We start from the raw sequence: 26,782 nt of genomic DNA, 5'->3' as shown, positions 1-26,782 counted from the left end.
TAGGAAATAGCCCGAAGGCTCACGGTCTGCCATCTCCAGTGACCAACCATACACAAAGGCCACTCACACAAACTCAACACTAGGAAAGCAAATCCATCCCCAAGCACCCTCATCCTCCCAACAGAACCCATCCATACCACCAATACAACAAGCATACCACAAACATTCCGAAAACAACACAAGCAAAGTAATCAAGAAAGGCACCAAAAGTCCAAGAGTCCAAGGAAGCCCACTCCATAAAATGTCCCAGTGCCCAAAAACAGCAATGAAGAAGACCTCAGTCAAGGAAGCATGCTGCCACCTCTGGGACCCAGGCAATCTCAAGGAGAAGAAAACAAGTCCCATAAAAGATCCCCAAGAAAGGCCAACCAGCCAACAGATGAACAGGAGTAGCAAACAGGGAAATATAACAGCAACAAGGTCCAAAGCAGCGCCATAGTGTGTATTGGCCACCCTGCAGACACACTGGGAAATTATAGGGCCACAACACAGGAGCTATAGACCAAGAAGGATGAAATCAACAAAGCACCAGCAGAAAGGCACAAATAGCCACCACGAGCTTGCCAACATCAAGGGGCCGAGGAAGATCCATCCACCCCAGGCAAAGCATCCAGATAAGATTGGGCTTCTTCCACCAATGCATAGCTCCTCCAGCCAGTTGTTGTCCAAACTCGTAGCAGGGCCGGATAAAGTAGTTGAAATCGCTGCTTGCGCTCAAAGAGTCCCGAGCACACCCTAGAGAAGCGGCGCCGGCGCTCCTGGAGCGCAGGAGAGTAGTCCTGGAAGAGACGAATCGGGGTTCCCACATAAGTCACAGTGTTGCGTTTTTGGCAATAAATCCGCATAAGTTCAGCCTTGTGAGCCGAATTATGCACTTTGAAAATGGGTACTCGGGTATGATCCTCAGCACGACGCCCCAGGTGATGGGCCTGATCTAACTGTAGCGGCCCCATACCCGCAGGGAGAGGCAGTTCAGCCCTGAGCCAAGTTTCCAACGAGATAAGCAGACGGGAATCAGAGACCGTCTCTGGCAATCCGATCAAGCGCAAGTTGTCACGTCTCGAACGATTTTCAAGATCTTCAAGCTTATCCGCCTGCCGTTGAACTTGTGCTCTCAGGTCCACCAATTCCGCCACGGAAGCCGAGCTGGTATCTTCCACATGAGCCACTCTAGTCTCCAATTCGCCAGTACGACAGGTCGTCTCAGAGAGCAGGGACTCAAGAGACATAAGCTGACCCGATAGTTGATCGAAACGGCCATCCAAAGCCCGCACTACCGACGCCGACAGGGCCGCAATGTGAGCCTCCGACAAAGGAAGCTCAGAGCCCGATCCCAATGCTGACGCCGACGCCATCTTGGGGTCAGGTCGTAACGTTTTCCCCTCCCGGTCCTTCACACAAAATAGAAACTTTAAGCATGTCTCCTTAGAGATGAAATAAAATGTAAAAAGAAAAGTGAAAACTACAGTGCTGTTATAACAGCATAAACCGCATCATAAATGATACCATCACATTTGCCTGCATTGACTTCCATAAATCTCCAGCAAAGATGGCTTCAGTATGCAATGGTTTATTTCTTTCTGGCATGACAGCACTAACAATGCAGATCATTATTTTCAGATTTGAAGAAAACAGGCTGAAAAACCAGTAGTCTGATTACTAAATTCCCCCCTCCCATGGGTACAGGAAAAGCCCTAAAAAATCAGGCCCAAAAAGTTTAATTTTATAACATATCACCTATTAAAAAGTGTTATTTAAGATGCCTATTTTATTAAAAGAAAAGAAAAAGTTGGTGTCTGCTTTTCCATATAAAACATTAGCACAACTGGCTGAAAATGTGCCTTGATAACACACTAGCACTGGGGCTGATGTAAATGTTTGCGACCACATCATAGCAAGAACATGTAGAAGTTATAGTATTTTATAATTTGTGCACATATTTGTTTATTCCACTCATGTGCATCCTTACAGTAAAAGTATGGGTTGTGCAAAGAAGGTACACACTTTTTACACTGGTTGGTATTTTATGAGATCATTTACAGGTGTAAATGATTAAAATAATACCATTTATGTGCATTCTTGCTGCCTACAAGCAGGCAGCTCCTTATAAGATTGATCAGCTCTCTAGAAATCAACACTAAGAGGAAAATGCAATGTCTTCCTGAAGAAACTAGCAAAACTAATTAGTGGATACAGGATGAGGTCATACCTGTCCTATGAAAATATAATGCAGGTAAGCCACGCTTTTCATATCATTCACAAAACAAGTTTCTTACAAATTGTCACATCAAGTTATTTTTATGATCCTTCAAAAAAGAGTAGGGACATTAATCTTCCATGCAGATCAGAAAATTTCTCTGAACCTCTCAAATTCAATCATCAGTCCAATTTCTTATTAACTTGTTAATATTATATTTGTTTCAAATTATAAAGATAATTATATAAAAAAGACAAACCACTTACTCTGGCTTTTACAAAGCCACGATCAGAGAGGTTTCTACAGAGCACCGGTCAGGTAAATGCTAGGATGCTCATAGAATTCCTATGAACGTCGGAGCATTAACCTCCACCACGGTTTTGTAAAAGCAATCCTTTTTGCACCTTAACAGTAATTGATCTGCACAAATGATTACTGATATTATCTTCTCCCACTGTACCAATAAATTTAGTCAAGATTAAACAGTGTTCATTGACACACCTACGGGTTCTTTTAGAAAGCTTAACAACCTAGCAAACTGTTATGATCCCAATTAGCACTTGGAATCCCTATCACCTGTATCTTCTACTTCTCCTCTACGATTTAATTTTGGGGCTTACAATTTGATAAACTCCTACACAATATTTTATTATAAAAATTCAACTTGCAAGAAAACAACATTTATTACGTAATTACCCAAACAATATGTTCTATGAAATATAGTAAGAAAGTTGTTTGGGCATATAATTTGCAATCTAGTCTGACACCCATCAGAGTATTTGTACATTTTTCCCCCACCTAATCAGTAATTACAAATGATTTTTTAATAACATATGAAATAACTGTACTGTATTAGGAAAGGTTTGTCAAATGTACTGATTGCTCGAGGTCACCCATGTCCTGCTTTTTGGCAGTACTGCGCATTGCAATAACCAGCTACGGCTTCCACGGCTCGCCGTGTGGGCTGCTGTTGTTTTCTTTGCTCTTGCAGGGCGCGGCAATGGGCTTCTCTCGCAGCATTCAAGGATTTTTGGCACCAGGCCCTAGGCACGGGAAGGGAAAAGAGGCACGTACATATATATACCACACAATCTTGCATAGAGCAACCGCTGCTCTGCCTTACCACTGTTCCAAAGCTCCCGCTGACTGCAACTGCTGCTCTCAGCTCGCCCTGTAGCTGTCAGACCGCACGCGCCGATCCACCCCGAGCTAGCCTGGCATCTGCTCTGCGCAGGCGCGTGCCGGCCGGAAGCGAGACGAGAGAGCGTGGTGGCGGCGGCGGAGGTCGTAGATTTTGGTTTAGTGAGCGCGTGTTTCCTGCGGGATTATGGTCTCGTGGAGTTTCTGTACATCGCGCGGCCTTCCCAGGTACTCTGCCCCTCACCTTCTTCTTTTTTTTTTTTTTCCAAGCCTTCTGAGACACGGCGAGCGTTCTGTTCCCTTGTGGTTGTAGTCCAGAAGTGTGTAAGGAAGGACTCCTGCTCTTCTAAGCTGAGCCCTGCTTTCGCGACCCGCGGGGGCAGAGTCGCGGTCGGGATTTTTCATGTGCCCACAGGCTGCCCAGTTGTAAGAGAGAGATTTCGGCCCAGCAGAGGGGTTTCTGACGGCCCAACCCCGATGTATTAGGGCAGGGGTGTCAAAGCTCCTCCTCGAGGACCGCAATCCAGTCGGGTTTTCATGATTTCCCCAATGAAGATGCATGAGATCTATTAGCATACAATGAAAGCAGTGCATGCAAATAGATCTCATGCATATTCATTGGGGAAATCATGAAAACCCGACTGGATTGCGGCCCTCGAGGACTGACTTTGACACCCCTGTATTAGGGTCTTACATCACCAATTTTAATGTATACCACATCGTCTTAGGGCAGGGGTAGGCAATTCCAGTCCTCGAGAGCCAGGTCAGGTTTTCAGGATATCCACAATAAATATGCATGAGATAGATTTGCATCTCGAGGAGGCAGTGCATGCAAACCCATCTCATACATATTCATTGTGGATATCCTGAAAACCTGACCTGGCTCTGGCTCACGAGGACTGGAATTGCCTACCCCTGCCTTAGGGTGTAAGGTCAAAACCACTTGGGCAGTCTCCCTTCTTGATTTTGGTAACTTAGCAGCTCTATTATAATGGAAGAAGACTTCTCATATTATTCTTTACCTTCCAACGCAGTCGTCCAGGTAGGGAAACACCTGAAGACCATGGTTCCTGAGCGCTGCGGCCACCACTACCAGGCACTTGGTGAAGACTCTGGGTGACGAGGCCAGGCCAAAGGGGAGCACTCTGTGCTGATAGTTTAGATCATAGAGGTTTTTCCTTCAGGTAGAAGTCAGGATTGCCCCTAAATTCATAACTTTTATGAGACAGAGCTATGGATTAATCATAGAGCTGACCCTCTCCCTACAAAAAATAAATCCAAATAAATTAAAAATTACCTCATACATGATGATATTTTATAATATTAAAATAACCAGTGTTGGCACCCTATGCAAAATTAAGCATTGCTATAGTTTAAGGTAATAAGTAGATTTACTGGTAAATGTTCGTAGAAATAAGGAAAAGATGTTTAGAACGGTTATCTTTTTGTTAACAGCATAGATCTTTAAAGCTGTTTAGAAGATTACATTACATTAGAAACATAGAAATTGACGGCAGAAAAGGGCCATAGCCCATCGAGTCTGCCCATACCAATGACCCACTCCCTGATTCTTACTCCCCTATAGATCCCACATGAATATCCCATTTTCTCTTAAAATCTGACACGCTGTTGGCCTCAATCACTTGCTGAGGCAGCTTGTTCCAATGATCGACCACCCGTTCGGTGAAGAAGTACTTCCTAGCATCACCTTGAAATTTCCCTCCCCTGATTTTCAGCGAGTGTCCTCTGGTTACCGAGGGCCCTGTAAGACTGAAGATATCATCTTTCACCTCTATACGCCCCGTGATATATTTAAAGGTCTCAATCATGTCCCCCCCTCTCTCTTCGCTCCTCCAGTGAGTACATCCGCAGTTTTTTTAACCTTTCTTCATATGTGAGATCCCTGAGCCCCAAGACCATCCTGGTAGCCATTCGCTGAACCGACTCAATTCTCAACACATCTTTCCGGTAGTGTGGTCTCCAGAATTGAACACAATACTCGAGTTGAGGTCTCACCATGGATCTGTACAGTGGCATTATGACTTCAGGTTTTCTGCTGACAAAACCCCTACGGATGCAGCCCATCATTTGTCTTGCCTTGGACGAAGCCTTCTCTATTTGATTGGCAGCCTTCATATCATCGCTAATGATTACTCCTAAATCACGTTCCACCGTGGTCCTGGACAAGGTTTCACCATTTAGTGTGTAAGTTCTGTGTGGATTTTTTTTGCCTAGGTGCATTACTTTACATTTTTTAGCATTGAAGCCTAGCTGCCAAGTTGATGACCACTGTTCCAGCTGTCGTAGGTCCTGCGTCATAAAGTCAGGCACACTGCTTTTGTGTACTATGTTGCATAGTTTGGCATTGTCGGCAAACAGTGATACTTTTCCCTTAAGCCCTTGGGTCAAATCTCCTATGAATAAATTGAATAGAATCGGCCCTAAGACGGAGCCCTGAGGTACTCCACTCATCACTGCTGACGTTTCGGAGGGGGTACCATTTACCATCACCCTTTGAAGCCTACCATCTAGCCAATCCCTTACCCATGCAGTGAATGTATCTCCTAATCCCATCGATTTTAGTTTGTTCAACAGCCTGCGGTGTGGGACGCTATCAAAAGCTTTGCTGAAGTCCAAATATATCACGTCTAGGGACTCCCCGGCGTCCAGATGACTGGTCACCCAGTCAAAGAAGTCAATCAGATTAGATTGGCAGGACCTTCCCCTGGTAAATCTGTGTTGATGTGGATCACGTAAATTTTCTTCATCTAGAATTTTGTCAAGTTTCTGTTTGATTAGTGTTTCCATGAGTTTGCACACTATGGATGTAAGACTCACAGGTCTGTAATTTTCTGTCTCTGTTCTGCAGCCCTTTTTGTGAAGTGGAATTACGTTAGCTGTTTTCCAGTCTAGGGGTACTTTTCCCGTGCGCATGGAAAGATTGAAGAGCACGGATAGTGGTTCAGCCAGAACTTCACTCAGCTCTCTGAGTACCTTGGGATGTAGATTGTTTGGTCCCATGGCTTTGTCTACTTTGAGTTTTGAAAGTTCGTGGTAGACGCTACTGGGTGTAAACTCGTAATCATGAAACAGGTCATTTTGGCTGTCTCTTATCTGTAGTTGTGGACCAGCTCCCGGTGCTTCACAGGTGAATACTGAGCAGAAGTATTCGTTTAGCAGTTCTGCCTTGGTAGTATCAGATTCTGCGTAGTTTCCATCTGCTTGCCTAAGGCGTTCTATCCCATTTTTGTTTCTCTTCCTGTCGCTAATGTACCTAAAGAAGGATTTGTCCCCTTTTTTAATGTTCCGTGCTAGATCTTCCTCTGTTCAACGTTTGGCTTCCCTGACTGCCTTTTTGACAGCCTTAGATCTGGCCAGATAGTCTTCTTTTGCCTCCCTTTTCCCAAGATGTTTGTAGGTGATAAATGTTTCTTTTTTCTTTTTAATGAGGTCCGAAATTTCCTTGTTGAACCATTGTGGTTTTTTGTTTCTCCGGCGTTTGCTTACTGTTTTTACGTAGCGGCTTAATGCTTCGTTCAGGATGGATTTTAGATTTGACCACATAGTTTCCGGATTGTCAGTTTCTGCATGGTTTTGAAGCTCCTGATAGACAAAGTCTCTCATGTGGTCAAAATCTGCGTCCCTAAAGTTGAGGACCCTCGTTGCTGTGTTTGATTTAGAGAAGCCTTTCTTGAGGTTCAGCCATACCATGTTGTGGTCACTGGAGGCCAGCGTGTCTCCCACTGATACTTCCGAGACACTGTCTCCATTTGTGAGTACCAGGTCCAGTATTGCTTTTTCTCTGGTGGGCTCTAATACCATTTGTTTGAGTTGTGCACCCTTAATGGAGGTTAATATTCTTCTGCTACCACTCGTAGTTGCTGAGAGGGTGTTCCAGTCTGTATCTGGCATGTTGAAGTCGCCTAACAGTACTGTGTCACCACGTAAAGTGATGTTCTCTATGTCCTCAATCAATTCTTTGTCTTTGTCTTCCTGTTGTCTTGGAGGCCTGTATACCACACCGAGGTAAAGGCATTTTTCATTCCCTCTGGCCAGGTTTACCCAAAGTGATTCCCCTGTGTATCTAACCTCTGTGATCCTGGTAGTTTTGATATTATCCTTAGTGTATAGTGCTACCCCCCTCCTAATTTGTCCTCTCTGTCCCAAAGAAGTAGATTGTAGCCTGGTATAACCATATCCCACCCATGCGAGTCTGTGAACCAGGTCTCGGATATCGCTACTATGTCAAGGTCAGCATTCCTTATTTCTGTTTCTAGTTCCAGGATTTTGTTGCCCAAGCTGTGTGCATTAACATACATTGCTCTCCAAATTTGTGACGAGATGCCTATCCCCGTTAGTGTGATTCTTGTTTTTTTGTGTATACTATGGGTACTTACCTTAGGCTCAGAAGTGTGGGTTTTACTCGCTTCCCCAGGATGGATCCTTACTGCTCTGGTATGTATGTATGAACCCTCCCCCAACTTACCTAGTTTAAAGCCTTCCGAAGTAGACGTGCTAGTCGATGTCCAAAAACTTTCTTGCCTCTCTTTGTTAGGTGAAGTCCGTCAGGTCCCTGTAGTCATTGTAGCGCCTCTCCGTGGTCTAGGAATCCAAAGTTCATCTCTAAACACCATTCGCGAAGCCACTCATTGGTCCTATGGATGCGCTCTTCCCTGTCTCTGCCTTTGTTTCTTACCGGGAGAATTGATGAGAAGACCGCCTGTGCTCCTGTCTGATGCTGTCTGATGTGCTTCTGGCAGTATCGTTGGTACCTACATGAATGAGAAACATAGGGAAATGGTCAGTAGGTTTCAGAAGTTTGTCTATACTGGTGGTGATATCCCGGATCCTGGCTCCAGGGAGACAGCAGACCTCCCTCGACTGCAAATCTGGTCTGCAAATTGGTCCTTCGGTGCCTCTTAGCATGGAGTCTCCGATGACCACCACTCTATGCTCCTTCTGAGGGGGGGGGGTCGAGCAGCGAGAACTGCAGCCGATGTTCTGTGTTCGGAATCCTCCTGAGCCCCCTCTGTTTCATCCTCGACAGTTCCTTCTTGAAGGACGTGAAATCTGTTTTTCAGGGAAAGTTGTGGGGTTGGTGTAGAACTGCCCTGTTTGAGAGAAAAAGAAGAAGAAAGTGAGAATGGGGTGGGGTTTCTTTGCTTGCCAGTAGAAGAGGTTACCAGCTGCCAGGGACCGGCATCTCCAATCATTTCCTGTATTCCGATCATTGAATTTAGAGCTGTAGGTTTGGGAGTGCCAAGGATGGTCTTGTCGAGGCTTCGTTCTGTGATATGAGACAGTTCCTGGATGGCATCGTCGATGAAGGCCTCATCCTCCCTGATGCACCTCAGGCGTTTCACCTCCTCCCTGAGGCTCCGCAGTTCCTGCATAATGTCCTCGTCCGCTTCTACCTGTTTCATCTCGTCTGTCTGCGTAGAGACCGAGGCATACCGTGGGAGGAGGATGGCCTCGGTCAGCACTGAGACATCTGTTCCCTGCTCAGTGGCACTCTCTGCCTTCTGTGTAGAGTTCTTGGCCATCCCCCGGGTCTCTCCAGATGCTGGAGTGTTGAGCTTGATAGTAGTCTTGGTGCTCCTAGTTCTCCCTGCCATTTCAAAAAGGAAACGGAAAAAAGAGAAAGAAAATAAATAAATAAATAAATAAATAAACAAAAAATAAAAGGATTGTGAGTCAAGGAAAGAGTGTGTTTGCCTGTGTGCTTGCTTGCGTGTGATAAAGGAGAGTATCTGCTTTCGTGTGGGAAGAGAGGAGTGTATCTGGCTCAAAGTGGTAGGGCTCTGTTTAGAGGCCCTTCTTGAGGCCCTTCGCAAAGGCGCTCTCGCTAAGGCCGTTGGCTTGCCTCCTTTTATGGAGGAGCCCGGTCGCACACTACTGATGTAGTGGGGTGGGCGGAGCTAACTCGCCGCTGCCCCGAAGTCTCCTTGCCTGTGCGGGCGCTTCTCCCTTCTCCCAGCGCTTCGCACAGCTCTCCTGCCTCTCTGCTCCCCTTCTGCCTCGCTGCTGCAGAAAAAAAAAACAATTGATAGCAGTAGCGGCGCCCGATGGCTTGCCTCCTTTTATGGAGGAGCCCGGTCACACGCTACTGATGTAGTGGGGTGGGCGGAGCTAACTCGCCGCTGCCCCGAAGTCTCCTTGCCTGTGCGGGCGCTTCTCCCTTCTCCCAGCGCTTCGCACAGCTCTCCTGCCTCTCTTCTCCCCTTCTGCCTCGCTGCTGCAGAAAAAAAAAAACAATTGATAGCAGTAGCGGCGCCCGATGGCTTGCCTCCTTTTATGGAGGAGCCCGGTCGCACACTACTGATGTAGTGGGGTGGGCGGAGCTAACTCGCCGCTGCCCCGAAGTCTCCTTACCTGTGCGGGCGCTTCTCCCTTCTCCCAGCGCTTCGCACAGCTCTCCTGCCTCTCTGCTCCCCTTCTGCCTCGCTGCTGCAGAAAAAAAAAACAATTGATAGCAGTAGCGGCGCCCGATGGCTTGCCTCCTTTTATGGAGGAGCCCGGTCGCACGCTACTGATGTGGTGGGGTGGGCGGAGCTAACTCGCCGCTGCCCCGAAGTCTCCTTGCCTGTGCGGGCGCTTCTCCCTTCTCCCAGCGCTTCGCACAGCTCTCCTGCCTCTCTGCTCCCCTTCTGCCTCGCTGCTGCAGAAAAAAAAAACAATTGATAGCAGTAGCGGCGCCCGATGGCTTGCCTCCTTTTATGGAGGAGCCCGGTCGCACGCTACTGATGTGGTGGGGTGGGCGGAGCTAATTCGCCGCTGCCCCGAAGTCTCCTTGCCTGTGCGGGCGCTTCTCCCTTCTCCCAGCGCTTCGCACAGCTCTCCTGCCTCTCTGCTCCCCTTCTGCCTCGCTGCTGCAGAAAAAAAAAAACAATTGATAGCAGTAGCGGCGCCTGATGGCTTGCCTCCTTTTATGGAGGAGCCCGGTCGCACGCTACTGATGTGGTGGGGTGGGCGGAGCTAATTCGCCGCTGCCCCGAAGTCTCCTTGCCTGTGCGGGTGCTTCTCCCTTCTCCCAGCGCTTCGCACAGCTCTCCTGCCTCTCTTCTCCCCTTCTGCCTCGCTGCTGCAGAAAAAAAAAACAATTGATAGCAGTAGCGGCGCCCGATGGCTTGCCTCCTTTTATGGAGGAGCCCGGTCGCACGCTACTGATGTGGTGGGGTGGGCGGAGCTAACTCGCCGCTGCCCCGAAGTCTCCTTGCCTGTGCGGGCGCTTCTCCCTTCTCCCAGCGCTTCGCACAGCTCTCCTGCCTCTCTGCTCCCCTTCTGCCTCGCTGCTGCAGAAAAAAAAAACAATTGATAGCAGTAGCGGCGCCCGATGGCTTGCCTCCTTTTATGGAGGAGCCCGGTCGCACGCTACTGATGTGGTGGGGTGGGCGGAGCTAATTCGCCGCTGCCCCGAAGTCTCCTTGCCTGTGCGGGCGCTTCTCCCTTCTCCCAGCGCTTCGCACAGCTCTCCTGCCTCTCTGCTCCCCTTCTGCCTCGCTGCTGCAGAAAAAAAAAACAATTGATAGCAGTAGCGGCGCCTGATGGCTTGCCTCCTTTTATGGAGGAGCCCGGTCGCACGCTACTGATGTGGTGGGGTGGGCGGAGCTAATTCGCCGCTGCCCCGAAGTCTCCTTGCCTGTGCGGGCGCTTCTCCCTTCTCCCAGCGCTTCGCACAGCTCTCCTGCCTCTCTGCTCCCCTTCTGCCTCGCTGCTGCAGAAAAAAAAAACAACTGATAGCAGTAGCGGCGCCCGATGGCTTGCCTCCTTTTATGGAGGAGCCCGGTCGCACGCTACTGATGTGGTGGGGTGGGCGGAGCTAACTCGCCGCTGCCCCGAAGTCTCCTTGCCTGTGCGGGCGCTTCTCCCTTCTCCCAGCGCTTCGCACAGCTCTCCTGCCTCTCTGCTCCCCTTCTGCCTCGCTGCTGCAGAAAAAAAAAACAATTGATAGCAGTAGCGGCGCCCGATGGCTTGCCTCCTTTTATGGAGGAGCCCGGTCGCACGCTACTGATGTGGTGGGGTGGGCGGAGCTAATTCGCCGCTGCCCCGAAGTCTCCTTGCCTGTGCGGGCGCTTCTCCCTTCTCCCAGCGCCTCGCACAGCTCTCCTGCCTCTCTGCTCCCCTTCTGCCTCGCTGCTGCAGAAAAAAAAAACAATTGATAGCAGTAGCGGCGCCCGATGGCTTGCCTCCTTTTATGGAGGAGCCCGGTCGCACGCTACTGATGTGGTGGGGTGGGCGGAGCTAATTCGCCGCTGCCCCGAAGTCTCCTTGCCTGTACGGGCGCTTCTCCCTTCTCCCAGCGCCTCGCACAGCTCTCCTGCCTCTCTGCTCCCCTTCTGCCTCGCTGCTGCAGAAAAAAAAAACAATTGATAGCAGTAGCGGCGCCCGATGGCTTGCCTCCTTTTATGGAGGAGCCCGGTCGCACGCTACTGATGTGGTGGGGTGGGCGGAGCTAATTCGCCGCTGCCCCGAAGTCTCCTTGCCTGTGCGGGCGCTTCTCCCTTCTCCCAGCGCTTCGCACAGCTCTCCTGCCTCTCTTCTCCCCTTCTGCCTCGCTGCTGCAGAAAAAAAAAACAATTGATAGCAGTAGCGGCGCCCGATGGCTTGCCTCCTTTTATGGAGGAGCCCGGTCGCACGCTACTGATGTGGTGGGGTGGGCGGAGCTAACTCGCCGCTGCCCCGAAGTCTCCTTGCCTGTGCGGGCGCTTCTCCCTTCTCCCAGCGCTTCGCACAGCTCTCCTGCCTCTCTGCTCCCCTTCTGCCTCGCTGCTGCAGAAAAAAAAAACAATTGATAGCAGTAGCGGCGCCTGATGGCTTGCCTCCTTTTATGGAGGAGCCCGGTCGCACGCTACTGATGTGGTGGGGTGGGCGGAGCTAATTCGCCGCTGCCCCGAAGTCTCCTTGCCTGTGCGGGCGCTTCTCCCTTCTCCCAGCGCTTCGCACAGCTCTCCTGCCTCTCTGCTCCCCTTCTGCCTCGCTGCTGCAGAAAAAAAAAAACAACTGATAGCAGTAGCGGCGCCCGATGGCTTGCCTCCTTTTATGGAGGAGCCCGGTCGCACGCTACTGATGTGGTGGGGTGGGCGGAGCTAACTCGCCGCTGCCCCGAAGTCTCCTTGCCTGTGCGGGCGCTTCTCCCTTCTCCCAGCGCTTCGCACAGCTCTCCTGCCTCTCTGCTCCCCTTCTGCCTCGCTGCTGCAGAAAAAAAAAACAATTGATAGCAGTAGCGGCGCCCGATGGCTTGCCTCCTTTTATGGAGGAGCCCGGTCGCACGCTACTGATGTGGTGGGGTGGGCGGAGCTAATTCGCCGCTGCCCCGAAGTCTCCTTGCCTGTGCGGGCGCTTCTCCCTTCTCCCAGCGCTTCGCACAGCTCTCCTGCCTCTCTGCTCCCCTTCTGCCTCGCTGCTGCAGAAAAAAAAAACAATTGATAGCAGTAGCGGCGCCTGATGGCTTGCCTCCTTTTATGGAGGAGCCCGGTCGCACGCTACTGATGTGGTGGGGTGGGCGGAGCTAATTCGCCGCTGCCCCGAAGTCTCCTTGCCTGTGCGGGTGCTTCTCCCTTCTCCCAGCGCTTCGCACAGCTCTCCTGCCTCTCTTCTCCCCTTCTGCCTCGCTGCTGCAGAAAAAAAAAAACAATTGATAGCAGTAGCGGCGCCCGATGGCTTGCCTCCTTTTATGGAGGAGCCCGGTCGCACGCTACTGATGTGGTGGGGTGGGCGGAGCTAACTCGCCGCTGCCCCGAAGTCTCCTTGCCTGTGCGGGCGCTTCTCCCTTCTCCCAGCGCTTCGCACAGCTCTCCTGCCTCTCTGCTCCCCTTCTGCCTCGCTGCTGCAGAAAAAAAAAAACAATTGATAGCAGTAGCGGCGCCCGATGGCTTGCCTCCTTTTATGGAGGAGCCCGGTCGCACGCTACTGATGTGGTGGGGTGGGCGGAGCTAATTCGCCGCTGCCCCGAAGTCTCCTTGCCTGTGCGGGCGCTTCTCCCTTCTCCCAGCGCTTCGCACAGCTCTCCTGCCTCTCTGCTCCCCTTCTGCCTCGCTGCTGCAGAAAAAAAAAACAATTGATAGCAGTAGCGGCGCCTGATGGCTTGCCTCCTTTTATGGAGGAGCCCGGTCGCACGCTACTGATGTGGTGGGGTGGGCGGAGCTAATTCGCCGCTGCCCCGAAGTCTCCTTGCCTGTGCGGGCGCTTCTCCCTTCTCCCAGCGCTTCGCACAGCTCTCCTGCCTCTCTGCTCCCCTTCTGCCTCGCTGCTGCAGAAAAAAAAAACAACTGATAGCAGTAGCGGCGCCCGATGGCTTGCCTCCTTTTATGGAGGAGCCCGGTCGCACGCTACTGATGTGGTGGGGTGGGCGGAGCTAACTCGCCGCTGCCCCGAAGTCTCCTTGCCTGTGCGGGCGCTTCTCCCTTCTCCCAGCGCTTCGCACAGCTCTCCTGCCTCTCTGCTCCCCTTCTGCCTCGCTGCTGCAGAAAAAAAAAAACAATTGATAGCAGTAGCGGCGCCCGATGGCTTGCCTCCTTTTATGGAGGAGCCCGGTCGCACGCTACTGATGTGGTGGGGTGGGCGGAGCTAATTCGCCGCTGCCCCGAAGTCTCCTTGCCTGTGCGGGCGCTTCTCCCTTCTCCCAGCGCTTCGCACAGCTCTCCTGCCTCTCTGCTCCCCTTCTGCCTCGCTGCTGCAGAAAAAAAAAACAATTGATAGCAGTAGCGGCGCCCGATGGCTTGCCTCCTTTTATGGAGGAGCCCGGTCGCACGCTACTGATGTGGTGGGGTGGGCGGAGCTAATTCGCCGCTGCCCTGAAGTCTCCTTGCCTGTACGGGCGCTTCTCCCTTCTCCCAGCGCCTCGCACAGCTCTCCTGCCTCTCTGCTCCCCTTCTGCCTCGCTGCTGCAGAAAAAAAAAAACAATTGATAGCAGTAGCGGCGCCCGCTGCCTTGCCTCCTTTTATGGAGGAGCCCGGTCGCACGCTACTGATGTGGTGGGGTGGGCGGAGCTAATTCGCCGCTGCCCCGAAGTCTCCTTGCCTGTGCGGGCGCTTCTCCCTTCTCCCAGCGCTTCGCACAGCTCTCCTGCCTCTCTTCTCCCCTTCTGCCTCGCTGCTGCAGAAAAAAAAAACAATTGATAGCAGTAGCGGCGCCCGATGGCTTGCCTCCTTTTATGGAGGAGCCCGGTCGCACGCTACTGATGTGGTGGGGTGGGCGGAGCTAACTCGCCGCTGCCCCGAAGTCTCCTTGCCTGTGCGGGCGCTTCTCCCTTCTCCCAGCGCTTCGCACAGCTCTCCTGCCTCTCTGCTCCCCTTCTGCCTCGCTGCTGCAGAAAAAAAAAACAATTGATAGCAGTAGCGGCGCCTGATGGCTTGCCTCCTTTTATGGAGGAGCCCGGTCGCACGCTACTGATGTGGTGGGGTGGGCGGAGCTAACTCGCCGCTGCCCCGAAGTCTCCTTGCCTGTGCGGGCGCTTCTCCCTTCTCCCAGCGCTTCGCACAGCTCTCCTGCCTCTCTGCTCCCCTTCTGCCTCGCTGCTGCAGAAAAAAAAAACAACTGATAGCAGTAGCGGCGCCCGATGGCTTGCCTCCTTTTATGGAGGAGCCCGGTCGCACGCTACTGATGTGGTGGGGTGGGCGGAGCTAACTCGCCGCTGCCCCGAAGTCTCCTTGCCTGTGCGGGCGCTTCTCCCTTCTCCCAGCGCTTCGCACAGCTCTCCTGCCTCTCTGCTCCCCTTCTGCCTCGCTGCTGCAGAAAAAAAAAACAATTGATAGCAGTAGCGGCGCCCGATGGCTTGCCTCCTTTTATGGAGGAGCCCGGTCGCACGCTACTGATGTGGTGGGGTGGGCGGAGCTAATTCGCCGCTGCCCCGAAGTCTCCTTGCCTGTGCGGGCGCTTCTCCCTTCTCCCAGCGCTTCGCACAGCTCTCCTGCCTCTCTGCTCCCCTTCTGCCTCGCTGCTGCAGAAAAAAAAAACAATTGATAGCAGTAGCGGCGCCCGATGGCTTGCCTCCTTTTATGGAGGAGCCCGGTCGCACGCTACTGATGTGGTGGGGTGGGCGGAGCTAACTCGCCGCTGCCCTGAAGTCTCCTTGCCTGTACGGGCGCTTCTCCCTTCTCCCAGCGCCTCGCACAGCTCTCCTGCCTCTCTGCTCCCCTTCTGCCTCGCTGCTGCAGAAAAAAAAAACAATTGATAGCAGTAGCGGCGCCCGATGGCTTGCCTCCTTTTATGGAGGAGCCCGGTCGCACGCTACTGATGTGGTGGGGTGGGCGGAGCTAATTCGCCGCTGCCCCGAAGTCTCCTTGCCTGTGCGGGCGCTTCTCCCTTCTCCCAGCGCTTCGCACAGCTCTCCTGCCTCTCTGCTCCCCTTCTGCCTCGCTGCTGCAGAAAAAAAAAAACAATTGATAGCAGTAGCGGCGCCCGATGGCTTGCCTCCTTTTATGGAGGAGCCCGGTCGCACGCTACTGATGTGGTGGGGTGGGCGGAGCTAACTCGCCGCTGCCCTGAAGTCTCCTTGCCTGTACGGGCGCTTCTCCCTTCTCCCAGCGCCTCGCACAGCTCTCCTGCCTCTCTGCTCCCCTTCTGCCTCGCTGCTGCAGAAAAAAAAAAACAATTGATAGCAGTAGCGGCGCCCGATGGCTTGCCTCCTTTTATGGAGGAGCCCGGTCGCACGCTACTGATGTAGTGGGGTGGGCGGAGCTAACTCGCCGCTGCCCCGAAGTCTCCTTGCCTGTGCGGGCGCTTCTCCCTTCTCCCAGCGCTTCGCACAGCTCTCCTGCCTCTCTTCTCCCCTTCTGCCTCGCTGCTGCAGAAAAAAAAAACAATTGATAGCAGTAGCGGCGCCCGATGGCTTGCCTCCTTTTATGGAGGAGCCCGGTCGCACGCTACTGATGTGGTGGGGTGGGCGGAGCTAACTCGCCGCTGCCCCGAAGTCTCCTTGCCTGTGCGGGCGCTTCTCCCTTCTCCCAGCGCTTCGCACAGCTCTCCTGCCTCTCTGCTCCCCTTCTGCCTCGCTGCTGCAGAAAAAAAAAACAATTGATAGCAGTAGCGGCGCCCGATGGCTTGCCTCCTTTTATGGAGGAGCCCGGTCGCACGCTACTGATGTGGTGGGGTGGGCGGAGCTAATTCGCCGCTGCCCCGAAGTCTCCTTGCCTGTGCGGGCGCTTCTCCCTTCTCCCAGCGCTTCGCACAGCTCTCCTGCCTCTCTGCTCCCCTTCTGCCTCGCTGCTGCAGAAAAAAAAAAACAATTGATAGCAGTAGCGGCGCCCGATGGCTTGCCTCCTTTTATGGAGGAGCCCGGTCGCACGCTACTGATGTGGTGGGGTGGGCGGAGCTAACTCGCCGCTGCCCTGAAGTCTCCTTGCCTGTACGGGCGCTTCTCCCTTCTCCCAGCGCCTCGCACAGCTCTCCTGCCTCTCTGCTCCCCTTCTGCCTCGCTGCTGCAGAAAAAAAAAACAATTGATAGAAGTAGCGGCGCCCGATGGCTTGCCTCCTTTTATGGAGGAGCCCGGTCGCACGCTACTGATGTGGTGGGGTGGGCGGAGCTAATTCGCCGCTGCCCCGAAGTCTCCTTGCCTGTGCGGGCGCTTCTCCCTTCTCCCAGCGCTTCGCACAGCTCTCCTGCCTCTCTTCTCCCCTTCTGCCTCGCTGCTGCAGAAAAAAAAAACAATTGATAGCAGTAGCGGCGCCCGATGGCTTGCCTCCTTTTATGGAGGAGCCCGGTCGCACGCTACTGATGTGGTGGGGTGGGCGGAGCTAATTCGCCGCTGCCCCGAAGTCTCCTTGCCTGTGCGGGCGCTTCTCCCTTCTCCCAGCGCTTCGCACAGCTCTCCTGCCTCTCTGCTCCCCTTCTGCCTCGCTGCTGCAGAAAAAAAAAAACAATTGATAGCAGTAGCGGCGCCCGATGGCTTGCCTCCTTTTATGGAGGAGCCCGGTCGCACGCTACTGATGTGGTGGGGTGGGCGGAGCTAACTCGCCGCTGCCCTGAAGTCTCCTTGCCTGTACGGGCGCTTCTCCCTTCTCCCAGCGCCTCGCACAGCTCTCCTGCCTCTCTGCTCCCCTTCTGCCTCGCTGCTGCAGAAAAAAAAAAACAATTGATAGCAGTAGCGGCGCCCGATGGCTTGCCTCCTTTTATGGAGGAGCCCGGTCGCACGCTACTGATGTAGTGGGGTGGGCGGAGCTAACTCGCCGCTGCCCCGAAGTCTCCTTGCCTGTGCGGGCGCTTCTCCCTTCTCCCAGCGCTTCGCACAGCTCTCCTGCCTCTCTTCTCCCCTTCTGCCTCGCTGCTGCAGAAAAAAAAAACAATTGATAGCAGTAGCGGCGCCCGATGGCTTGCCTCCTTTTATGGAGGAGCCCGGTCGCACGCTACTGATGTGGTGGGGTGGGCGGAGCTAACTCGCCGCTGCCCCGAAGTCTCCTTGCCTGTGCGGGCGCTTCTCCCTTCTCCCAGCGCTTCGCACAGCTCTCCTGCCTCTCTGCTCCCCTTCTGCCTCGCTGCTGCAGAAAAAAAAAACAATTGATAGCAGTAGCGGCGCCCGATGGCTTGCCTCCTTTTATGGAGGAGCCCGGTCGCACGCTACTGATGTGGTGGGGTGGGCGGAGCTAATTCGCCGCTGCCCCGAAGTCTCCTTGCCTGTGCGGGCGCTTCTCCCTTCTCCCAGCGCTTCGCACAGCTCTCCTGCCTCTCTGCTCCCCTTCTGCCTCGCTGCTGCAGAAAAAAAAAACAATTGATAGCAGTAGCGGCGCCTGATGGCTTGCCTCCTTTTATGGAGGAGCCCGGTCGCACGCTACTGATGTGGTGGGGTGGGCGGAGCTAATTCGCCGCTGCCCCGAAGTCTCCTTGCCTGTGCGGGCGCTTCTCCCTTCTCCCAGCGCTTCGCACAGCTCTCCTGCCTCTCTGCTCCCCTTCTGCCTCGCTGCTGCAGAAAAAAAAAACAACTGATAGCAGTAGCGGCGCCCGATGGCTTGCCTCCTTTTATGGAGGAGCCCGGTCGCACGCTACTGATGTGGTGGGGTGGGCGGAGCTAACTCGCCGCTGCCCCGAAGTCTCCTTGCCTGTGCGGGCGCTTCTCCCTTCTCCCAGCGCTTCGCACAGCTCTCCTGCCTCTCTGCTCCCCTTCTGCCTCGCTGCTGCAGAAAAAAAAAACAATTGATAGCAGTAGCGGCGCCCGATGGCTTGCCTCCTTTTATGGAGGAGCCCGGTCGCACGCTACTGATGTGGTGGGGTGGGCGGAGCTAATTCGCCGCTGCCCCGAAGTCTCCTTGCCTGTGCGGGCGCTTCTCCCTTCTCCCAGCGCTTCGCACAGCTCTCCTGCCTCTCTGCTCCCCTTCTGCCTCGCTGCTGCAGAAAAAAAAAAACAATTGATAGCAGTAGCGGCGCCCGATGGCTTGCCTCCTTTTATGGAGGAGCCCGGTCGCACGCTACTGATGTGGTGGGGTGGGCGGAGCTAACTCGCCGCTGCCCTGAAGTCTCCTTGCCTGTACGGGCGCTTCTCCCTTCTCCCAGCGCCTCGCACAGCTCTCCTGCCTCTCTGCTCCCCTTCTGCCTCGCTGCTGCAGAAAAAAAAAACAATTGATAGCAGTAGCGGCGCCCGATGGCTTGCCTCCTTTTATGGAGGAGCCCGGTCACACGCTACTGATGTGGTGGGGTGGGCGGAGCTAATTCGCCGCTGCCCCGAAGTCTCCTTGCCTGTGCGGGCGCTTCTCCCTTCTCCCAGCGCTTCGCACAGCTCTCCTGCCTCTCTGCTCCCCTTCTGCCTCGCTGCTGCAGAAAAAAAAAACAATTGATAGCAGTAGCGGCGCCTGATGGCTTGCCTCCTTTTATGGAGGAGCCCGGTCGCACGCTACTGATGTGGTGGGGTGGGCGGAGCTAATTCGCCGCTGCCCCGAAGTCTCCTTGCCTGTGCGGGTGCTTCTCCCTTCTCCCAGCGCTTCGCACAGCTCTCCTGCCTCTCTTCTCCCCTTCTGCCTCGCTGCTGCAGAAAAAAAAAACAATTGATAGCAGTAGCGGCGCCCGATGGCTTGCCTCCTTTTATGGAGGAGCCCGGTCGCACGCTACTGATGTGGTGGGGTGGGCGGAGCTAACTCGCCGCTGCCCCGAAGTCTCCTTGCCTGTGCGGGCGCTTCTCCCTTCTCCCAGCGCTTCGCACAGCTCTCCTGCCTCTCTGCTCCCCTTCTGCCTCGCTGCTGCAGAAAAAAAAAACAATTGATAGCAGTAGCGGCGCCTGATGGCTTGCCTCCTTTTATGGAGGAGCCCGGTCGCACGCTACTGATGTGGTGGGGTGGGCGGAGCTAATTCGCCGCTGCCCCGAAGTCTCCTTGCCTGTGCGGGCGCTTCTCCCTTCTCCCAGCGCTTCGCACAGCTCTCCTGCCTCTCTGCTCCCCTTCTGCCTCGCTGCTGCAGAAAAAAAAAACAACTGATAGCAGTAGCGGCGCCCGATGGCTTGCCTCCTTTTATGGAGGAGCCCGGTCGCACGCTACTGATGTGGTGGGGTGGGCGGAGCTAACTCGCCGCTGCCCCGAAGTCTCCTTGCCTGTGCGGGCGCTTCTCCCTTCTCCCAGCGCTTCGCACAGCTCTCCTGCCTCTCTGCTCCCCTTCTGCCTCGCTGCTGCAGAAAAAAAAAACAATTGATAGCAGTAGCGGCGCCCGATGGCTTGCCTCCTTTTATGGAGGAGCCCGGTCGCACGCTACTGATGTGGTGGGGTGGGCGGAGCTAATTCGCCGCTGCCCCGAAGTCTCCTTGCCTGTGCGGGCGCTTCTCCCTTCTCCCAGCGCTTCGCACAGCTCTCCTGCCTCTCTGCTCCCCTTCTGCCTCGCTGCTGCAGAAAAAAAAAACAATTGATAGCAGTAGCGGCGCCTGATGGCTTGCCTCCTTTTATGGAGGAGCCCGGTCGCACGCTACTGATGTGGTGGGGTGGGCGGAGCTAACTCGCCGCTGCCCCGAAGTCTCCTTGCCTGTGCGGGTGCTTCTCCCTTCTCCCAGCGCTTCGCACAGCTCTCCTGCCTCTCTTCTCCCCTTCTGCCTCGCTGCTGCAGAAAAAAAAAACAATTGATAGCAGTAGCGGCGCCCGATGGCTTGCCTCCTTTTATGGAGGAGCCCGGTCGCACGCTACTGATGTGGTGGGGTGGGCGGAGCTAACTCGCCGCTGCCCCGAAGTCTCCTTGCCTGTGCGGGCGCTTCTCCCTTCTCCCAGCGCTTCGCACAGCTCTCCTGCCTCTCTGCTCCCCTTCTGCCTCGCTGCTGCAGAAAAAAAAAACAATTGATAGCAGTAGCGGCGCCTGATGGCTTGCCTCCTTTTATGGAGGAGCCCGGTCGCACGCTACTGATGTGGTGGGGTGGGCGGAGCTAACTCGCCGCTGCCCCGAAGTCTCCTTGCCTGTGCGGGCGCTTCTCCCTTCTCCCAGCGCTTCGCACAGCTCTCCTGCCTCTCTGCTCCCCTTCTGCCTCGCTGCTGCAGAAAAAAAAAACAACTGATAGCAGTAGCGGCGCCCGATGGCTTGCCTCCTTTTATGGAGGAGCCCGGTCGCACGCTACTGATGTGGTGGGGTGGGCGGAGCTAATTCGCCGCTGCCCCGAAGTCTCCTTGCCTGTGCGGGCGCTTCTCCCTTCTCCCAGCGCTTCGCACAGCTCTCCTGCCTCTCTGCTCCCCTTCTGCCTCGCTGCTGCAGAAAAAAAAAACAATTGATAGCAGTAGCGGCGCCCGATGGCTTGCCTCCTTTTATGGAGGAGCCCGGTCGCACGCTACTGATGTGGTGGGGTGGGCGGAGCTAATTCGCCGCTGCCCCGAAGTCTCCTTGCCTGTGCGGGCGCTTCTCCCTTCTCCCAGCGCTTCGCACAGCTCTCCTGCCTCTCTGCTCCCCTTCTGCCTCGCTGCTGCAGAAAAAAAAAAACAATTGATAGCAGTAGCGGCGCCCGATGGCTTGCCTCCTTTTATGGAGGAGCCCGGTCGCACGCTACTGATGTGGTGGGGTGGGCGGAGCTAACTCGCCGCTGCCCTGAAGTCTCCTTGCCTGTACGGGCGCTTCTCCCTTCTCCCAGCGCCTCGCACAGCTCTCCTGCCTCTCTGCTCCCCTTCTGCCTCGCTGCTGCAGAAAAAAAAAAACAATTGATAGCAGTAGCGGCGCCCGATGGCTTGCCTCCTTTTATGGAGGAGCCCGGTCGCACGCTACTGATGTGGTGGGGTGGGCGGAGCTAATTCGCCGCTGCCCCGAAGTCTCCTTGCCTGTGCGGGCGCTTCTTCCTTCTCCCAGCGCTTCGCACAGCTCTCCTGCCTCTCTGCTCCCCTTCTGCCTCGCTGCTGCAGAAAAAAAAAACAATTGATAGCAGTAGCGGCGCCCGATGGCTTGCCTCCTTTTATGGAGGAGCCCGGTCGCACGCTACTGATGTGGTGGGGTGGGCGGAGCTAACTCGCCGCTGCCCCGAAGTCTAGTGATTAGTGATTTCTATTCCGCTATTACCTTGCGGTTCAAGGTGGATTACATAAGAAGTTATTTGGACATATAGGAATACATAAGGAGTTATCTGGACATTTCCCGTGGTATTATGGAGTGGAGTGGGTTGCTATTGGGGATTGAGATGGTTCTTGCTGTATTAGTTTGTCTTTAAGGATTTCTTGAAAAGCAGGGTTTTTATTTCTTTTCTGAAGGTTTTGTATTCTGGGGTCCAGATCAGTAAATTGGAGAATTGGTAGTCTAGTTTTGCTGCTTAAGTGACCAGGAGGTCATCGTACATTTTTTTTTCGTTTGATGTTTCTGATTGGAGGGTGTGTGAATGGAGTGTGGGTTCTCCTATGTCTGGTTGTGGTTGTTTGGATTAATCGGTTGTTCAAGTAGGCTGGGCAGTCTGTTTATGGTCTTAAATAGTAGACAGTAGAATTTGAATAGTATTCTTGCTTGTGTTGGGAGCCAATGTGAATCGAGGTAAGCCGCTGTGATGTGGTCGTGTTTCCTCAGCAAGTAGATAAGTCTCAGAGCTGTGTTTTGTAATGTTGAAATTAAGACCCATTTTACAAAGCCATGATAGTGATGCTGCCATGGCAAGCACACTGAAGCCCATAGAATTGAAGAACTACCATGGCCTTGTTAAAGGTGCCCTTAATCTCTGGCCATGTTTCAACCATACTAACTGTGAAACCACAAGCTTTGATCTACAAGTGTCATCATAACAAGTGGAAAAATTTGGAATACGCGCTTTCAAATAAATTTAAACAAAGAGAAAAATCTATAATGTAGCTAAACTGGTTTTGAGGAGGGTATGAAATAGCACATATATGCTGTTTTTTATGCAGTTGCAGGGCATTAATTATACAAAAAGCATTCAGTGCATGCTAATTGGTAGCACTACTTTGTAAAAAGGGAGCCCTTCTTTTGGAAAGGATTATTGTATAGATTCCACCAGTTTAGTTATTGCTTATCAGGGCAGACTCAAGGGATTGTAGCTCTCTGAGCCAACTACATAAGAACATAAGAATAGCCATACTGGGTCAGACTAATGGTCTCATCTAGCCCAGTATCCTATTTCCACAGTGACCAATCCAAGTCACAAGTATATAATAATAATAATAATTTTTTTATATACCGCAGGACCGTGAAGTTCTATGCAGTTTACAATGATTAAAGATGTTACAGATTGAGTGGAATCAACAAAGTATAGACTTGGTGATTGACAGTTCTAGAGATCATTTGTTGAGGACTAAGATTGTATAGGCTGGTTTCCTAAGTATTTCAGGAATAGATGTGTTTTTAGACGTTTCCTGAATTCCCTATAGGTAGTAGGCACGAGTAATTGTTCTAGGTCTTTACCCCACAGTGCTGCTTGATGTGAGAAAAGATATTGGTGATGACTTTTAAATTTACAACCTCTGACCGGTGGAGAAACAAAGTTCGGGTGTGAGCTTCGCCTATGTCTGTTGGTTGTGAAAGAGAAAAGGTCTGTTATATATTTAGGGGCTAAACCATGAAGTACCTTGAAGCAAAAACAACCAAACTTGAATTTCACACGTGCCTCCATCGGCAGCCAGTGTAGAAGTCGATAGGAAGATGTTACATGATTGAACTTCTTCAGTCCACAAAGTAGTCAAACCGCTGCATTTTGTACCAGTTGCAATCGTCGCATATTCTTCTAGGGGAGTGCTAAGTAGACGATGTTACAATAATCGAGTTGACTCAGTGTAAGGGATTGTACCAGAATTCGAAATGATGAGACATCGAAGTAGGCTATGGACCACAGGGTGAGAAAGATTTTTCTAATCAAGGAGTCTACCTGGTCTTTCATGGTCAGGCTCTGGTCCAGTGTTACTCCCAATATCTTCATAGTGGGTTGAATGGGATAACTAAGGTCATTGATGCACAATGATGCTTTAGTGACAAGTGGGTGTGGTGATGCTGTGAAAAATTTTGTTTTCTCTGAGTTTAGTTTTAGTCTGAATTCAGTCATCCATTGCTCCATCCGATTTAGTACTTCTGTTGCTTTGGGGGTGACTTCTGAGACAGAGTTAGTGAATGGGATAATTATCGTGAAGTCGTCAGCGTAGCTATATAGTTTTATCTCCAGCTGGGACAATTGTGCACCCAATGAGGAAATGTAAATGTTGAAGATCAATGGGGATAGTGGTGATCCCTGTGGCACACCAGATGGATTGCTCCAGGTGTCAGAGAGATCGTGATTAAAACGGACTTGGTAGGTGCGTGATATAAGGAAACCTCAAAACCAATTCAGTACCTTTCCTCTGATTCTGATGGTGTCTAGGCATTGTAACAGCTTTCCATGGTCCACCAAGTCGAAGGCAGAGCTCATGTCAAATTGGATGAATTAGGGCGTTGAGGCCCTTACTAAACAAGTAACGCAAATTGTCAAGGATAGCCGCAATTACTGTCTCAGTGCTAAACATAGGCCTAAAACCAGATTAAGTTTTGTGCAGAAGAGAGAATTGGTCGAGATATTCCATTAGCTGGGTGTGTACCAATCCTTCCATGATTTTTACCATAAATGGAATAGATGCTACTGGTCTATAGTTGGTTACTGATGTTGATGGTTCTTTACGGTTTTTTGGGATTGGGGTTATTATAATATGACCATTGTTAGTGAGGAATTTTCCATTGTTTAGGTTATTGGTTAGGTAATTCAATAGAGATAATTTAAAGTCTAATGGAGCTGCTTTCATAATTTCTGGGGGACATGAGTCCAGTACACAGTATGATTTTGAGTATTTGTTGTATAACTTGTTGTAGTTATTCCATTCTAACTTGTGAAAGGAGCTCCAGATCATGTCTGCTGGTATTTCGACTCTGTGCATATCAACTTGACTTATGTTCGTATGCAACAATTGTTGAGTAGTTATTTCTTAGGTTTTTGATTTTTGAATCAAAATGTTGTGCTAGATTATTTGCTGAGGGTAGCTTGGTATTATGCATGGGTTGAGTGTAGCATGCGGTGTCAAATAAATTTGTAGCTATGTTGAACAGTTCTTTTGTATTGGCTCCTTTTGAATTAGTATTAAATGAGTTAATTTTGGATGAGTAAAACGTTTTACTCATCCAAAGTATATGGCAGAAATCCAAATAGTAGCAGCATTCCATGCTACCAATCCCAGGGCAAGTGGTGGCTTCCTCCTTGTCTGTCTCAATGGCAGACTATGGACATTGCGTCTAGAAACTTATCTAAACCTTTTTTAAACCCAGCTATGTTAACCGGTTACCTCATCCTCTAGCAACGAATTCCAGAGCCTAACTATTCTTTGAGTGAAAAATATTTCCTCCTTTTGGTTTTTTAAAAGTATTTTTGACCCCTAGTCTTTGTCATTTTTGATAGAGTAATACTTATTCTATACCACTCAGGATTTTGTAGACCTTAGGTATCCAACCCCCACAATGGTAGTGCCTTATTCCCCCTCCCACTTTTTTTTACTCACATTGGCACCCCTCTCCTTGTAGTTTGATATCGCTCCCTCTCCTCCCTAGTTGTTCCCTTTGTCAGTTCCATCTCCCAATGCAATTTCCTGTAGGCGTAATGCTGGCTGAGGGAACACTCAGGAGCTGGCAGGTGGGTGAGGAGAGAAAGGGCGATAGAGTGATGCTAAAGGGTAAGAGGGAGAGAGCGAGACCAGAGATGCTGAGCAGGGAGGGGCAGAAATGCTTAACCATTGCAACAGGTGAGGCACTGGCAGTGACATCAGTGATTGGGGATTTTGGTGCACTTAATGACCAATTCTCTGTGCCTGTGGCTAAGCTGACTGTGTTGATGTTTTATGCATTATGTGAATATTTTTATGTAACCCACTTCAAGCGTTTATGGGAGGATGGGCTAAGTAATGAAATAGTCTTGTAGGTTGTATCCAAGTCATTGTTTTCACTACAGTATGTCCCAGAGATAGCAACAATGTTTTTGGCTGCTGAAGCCTGCAAATCTGACATTTTATTAGATAATTTGGAGCTTTCATGCACATGGATTCCAGATTTTGGGTTTTCTTTTTCAAACTTCCTTTCCTGTATCTGGTTGATCTTCTCTGGTGTGTCTGTGAATTTCCTATCTGAACTCTTCTTTTGTTAGGGAAGATGGGAGATCAAAGTAGGGAGAATCAAGCTACTTTTCAAACAACATTAAACAGTTATCAGTTTATAAACACTTCATAAACATTTCAGTGAGTTTCTCTGTTTTATTTTTTTAAATTCTTTATTCAATTTTTAAACTACAGAAGTGCACAATAATTAATACACTTACATAGAAGATTAAAATTAAAGCACATTAAACTTACAAAAATTTATAAAAAGGAAAATTATTTCCCCCACGCCTCCATCTATTCAATAAATAAATACCTTCAAGAACAATCAATACATACCCCTTAAACCAATTCCAAAAAAAAGTTTCTCTGTTTTCTAATATATACAGGCCATCATTTTGTAGCTTTATCTCAAACAAGGTGAAGCATTTGTCCGCAAGTGAAGCCATACACTTTGCAGCAGTCTTTTAACTATATGTTGAATGTCCTGATGTGCAAAGTACTGTCTCCTCTAGGGTTTCATAGAAGCTCACTTATCACTAGCTGCCTAAGGACTCTTTCTTAATTGCCTGTTGCATACTCCAAACTTTCTCCCTACAGTATCTAAATCATTTGTTCTAATTAATAACATTCAAACACTTATTCTTCCTGGACCATGGGATGATTTTCCAAGGGCTGCTGAGCAGGAATGGTATGCATCTATCAAAGAAGGGAAGAAGTGTCTTTGGTAGCAAGCTGACTAATCTACTGAAGAGGGCTTTACTTTGTTTTGTATACACTACCAATAAACATGATTCAAAAAAAGAAGAGGGCTTTAAACTAGAAGTGATGGGGCAGGTTGTCAGAGCCCCAAGGTGAATAAATCACTGAATGGATGGGAAAAAGGGGGCAATGTCTGGAAAGCAGTATATACTAATACTTGAAGTATGGGAAACAAAATTCTGGATCTAGAAGCTATGATGGAAGAA

The 26,782-nt window shown here is 51.2% G+C and overlaps 2 protein-coding genes across 4 annotated transcripts in view; one reads left to right on the top strand and one right to left on the bottom strand.

The window, feature by feature from the left end:
• The window catches only part of SGTB (small glutamine rich tetratricopeptide repeat containing beta), a 50,758-nt gene extending 47,204 nt beyond the window's left edge, over nt 1-3,554 (bottom strand). Inside the window, exon 1 of the mRNA XM_033930114.1 lies at nt 3,321-3,554. The gene's annotated coding sequence lies outside the window, so the exon portion shown is untranslated. The remainder of the gene's footprint in view (nt 1-3,320) is intronic.
• The window catches only part of NLN (neurolysin), a 158,465-nt gene continuing 133,813 nt past the window's right edge, over nt 2,131-26,782 (top strand). The window contains exon 1 of one of the 3 annotated variants that reach the window (XM_033930104.1): nt 2,131-2,233. Coding sequence is in view for 1 of the 3 variants with exons in the window: in XM_033930086.1 (XP_033785977.1) it covers nt 3,525-3,565 (41 nt within the window). In the remaining 2 variants the exon portion in view is untranslated. Of the gene's footprint in view, nt 2,234-3,320; nt 3,566-5,500; nt 5,543-26,782 lie in introns of those variants that run through there. The other 2 variants (XM_033930086.1, XM_033930096.1) reach the window with 2 other exon arrangements.

Source organism: Geotrypetes seraphini, chromosome 1 (genome assembly GCF_902459505.1).
Source record: "Geotrypetes seraphini chromosome 1, aGeoSer1.1, whole genome shotgun sequence".
NCBI lineage: Eukaryota > Metazoa > Chordata > Amphibia > Gymnophiona > Dermophiidae > Geotrypetes > Geotrypetes seraphini.
Note: the sequence above shows the minus strand (reverse complement) of the source record. Positions and strands in the feature narration are given on the sequence as shown.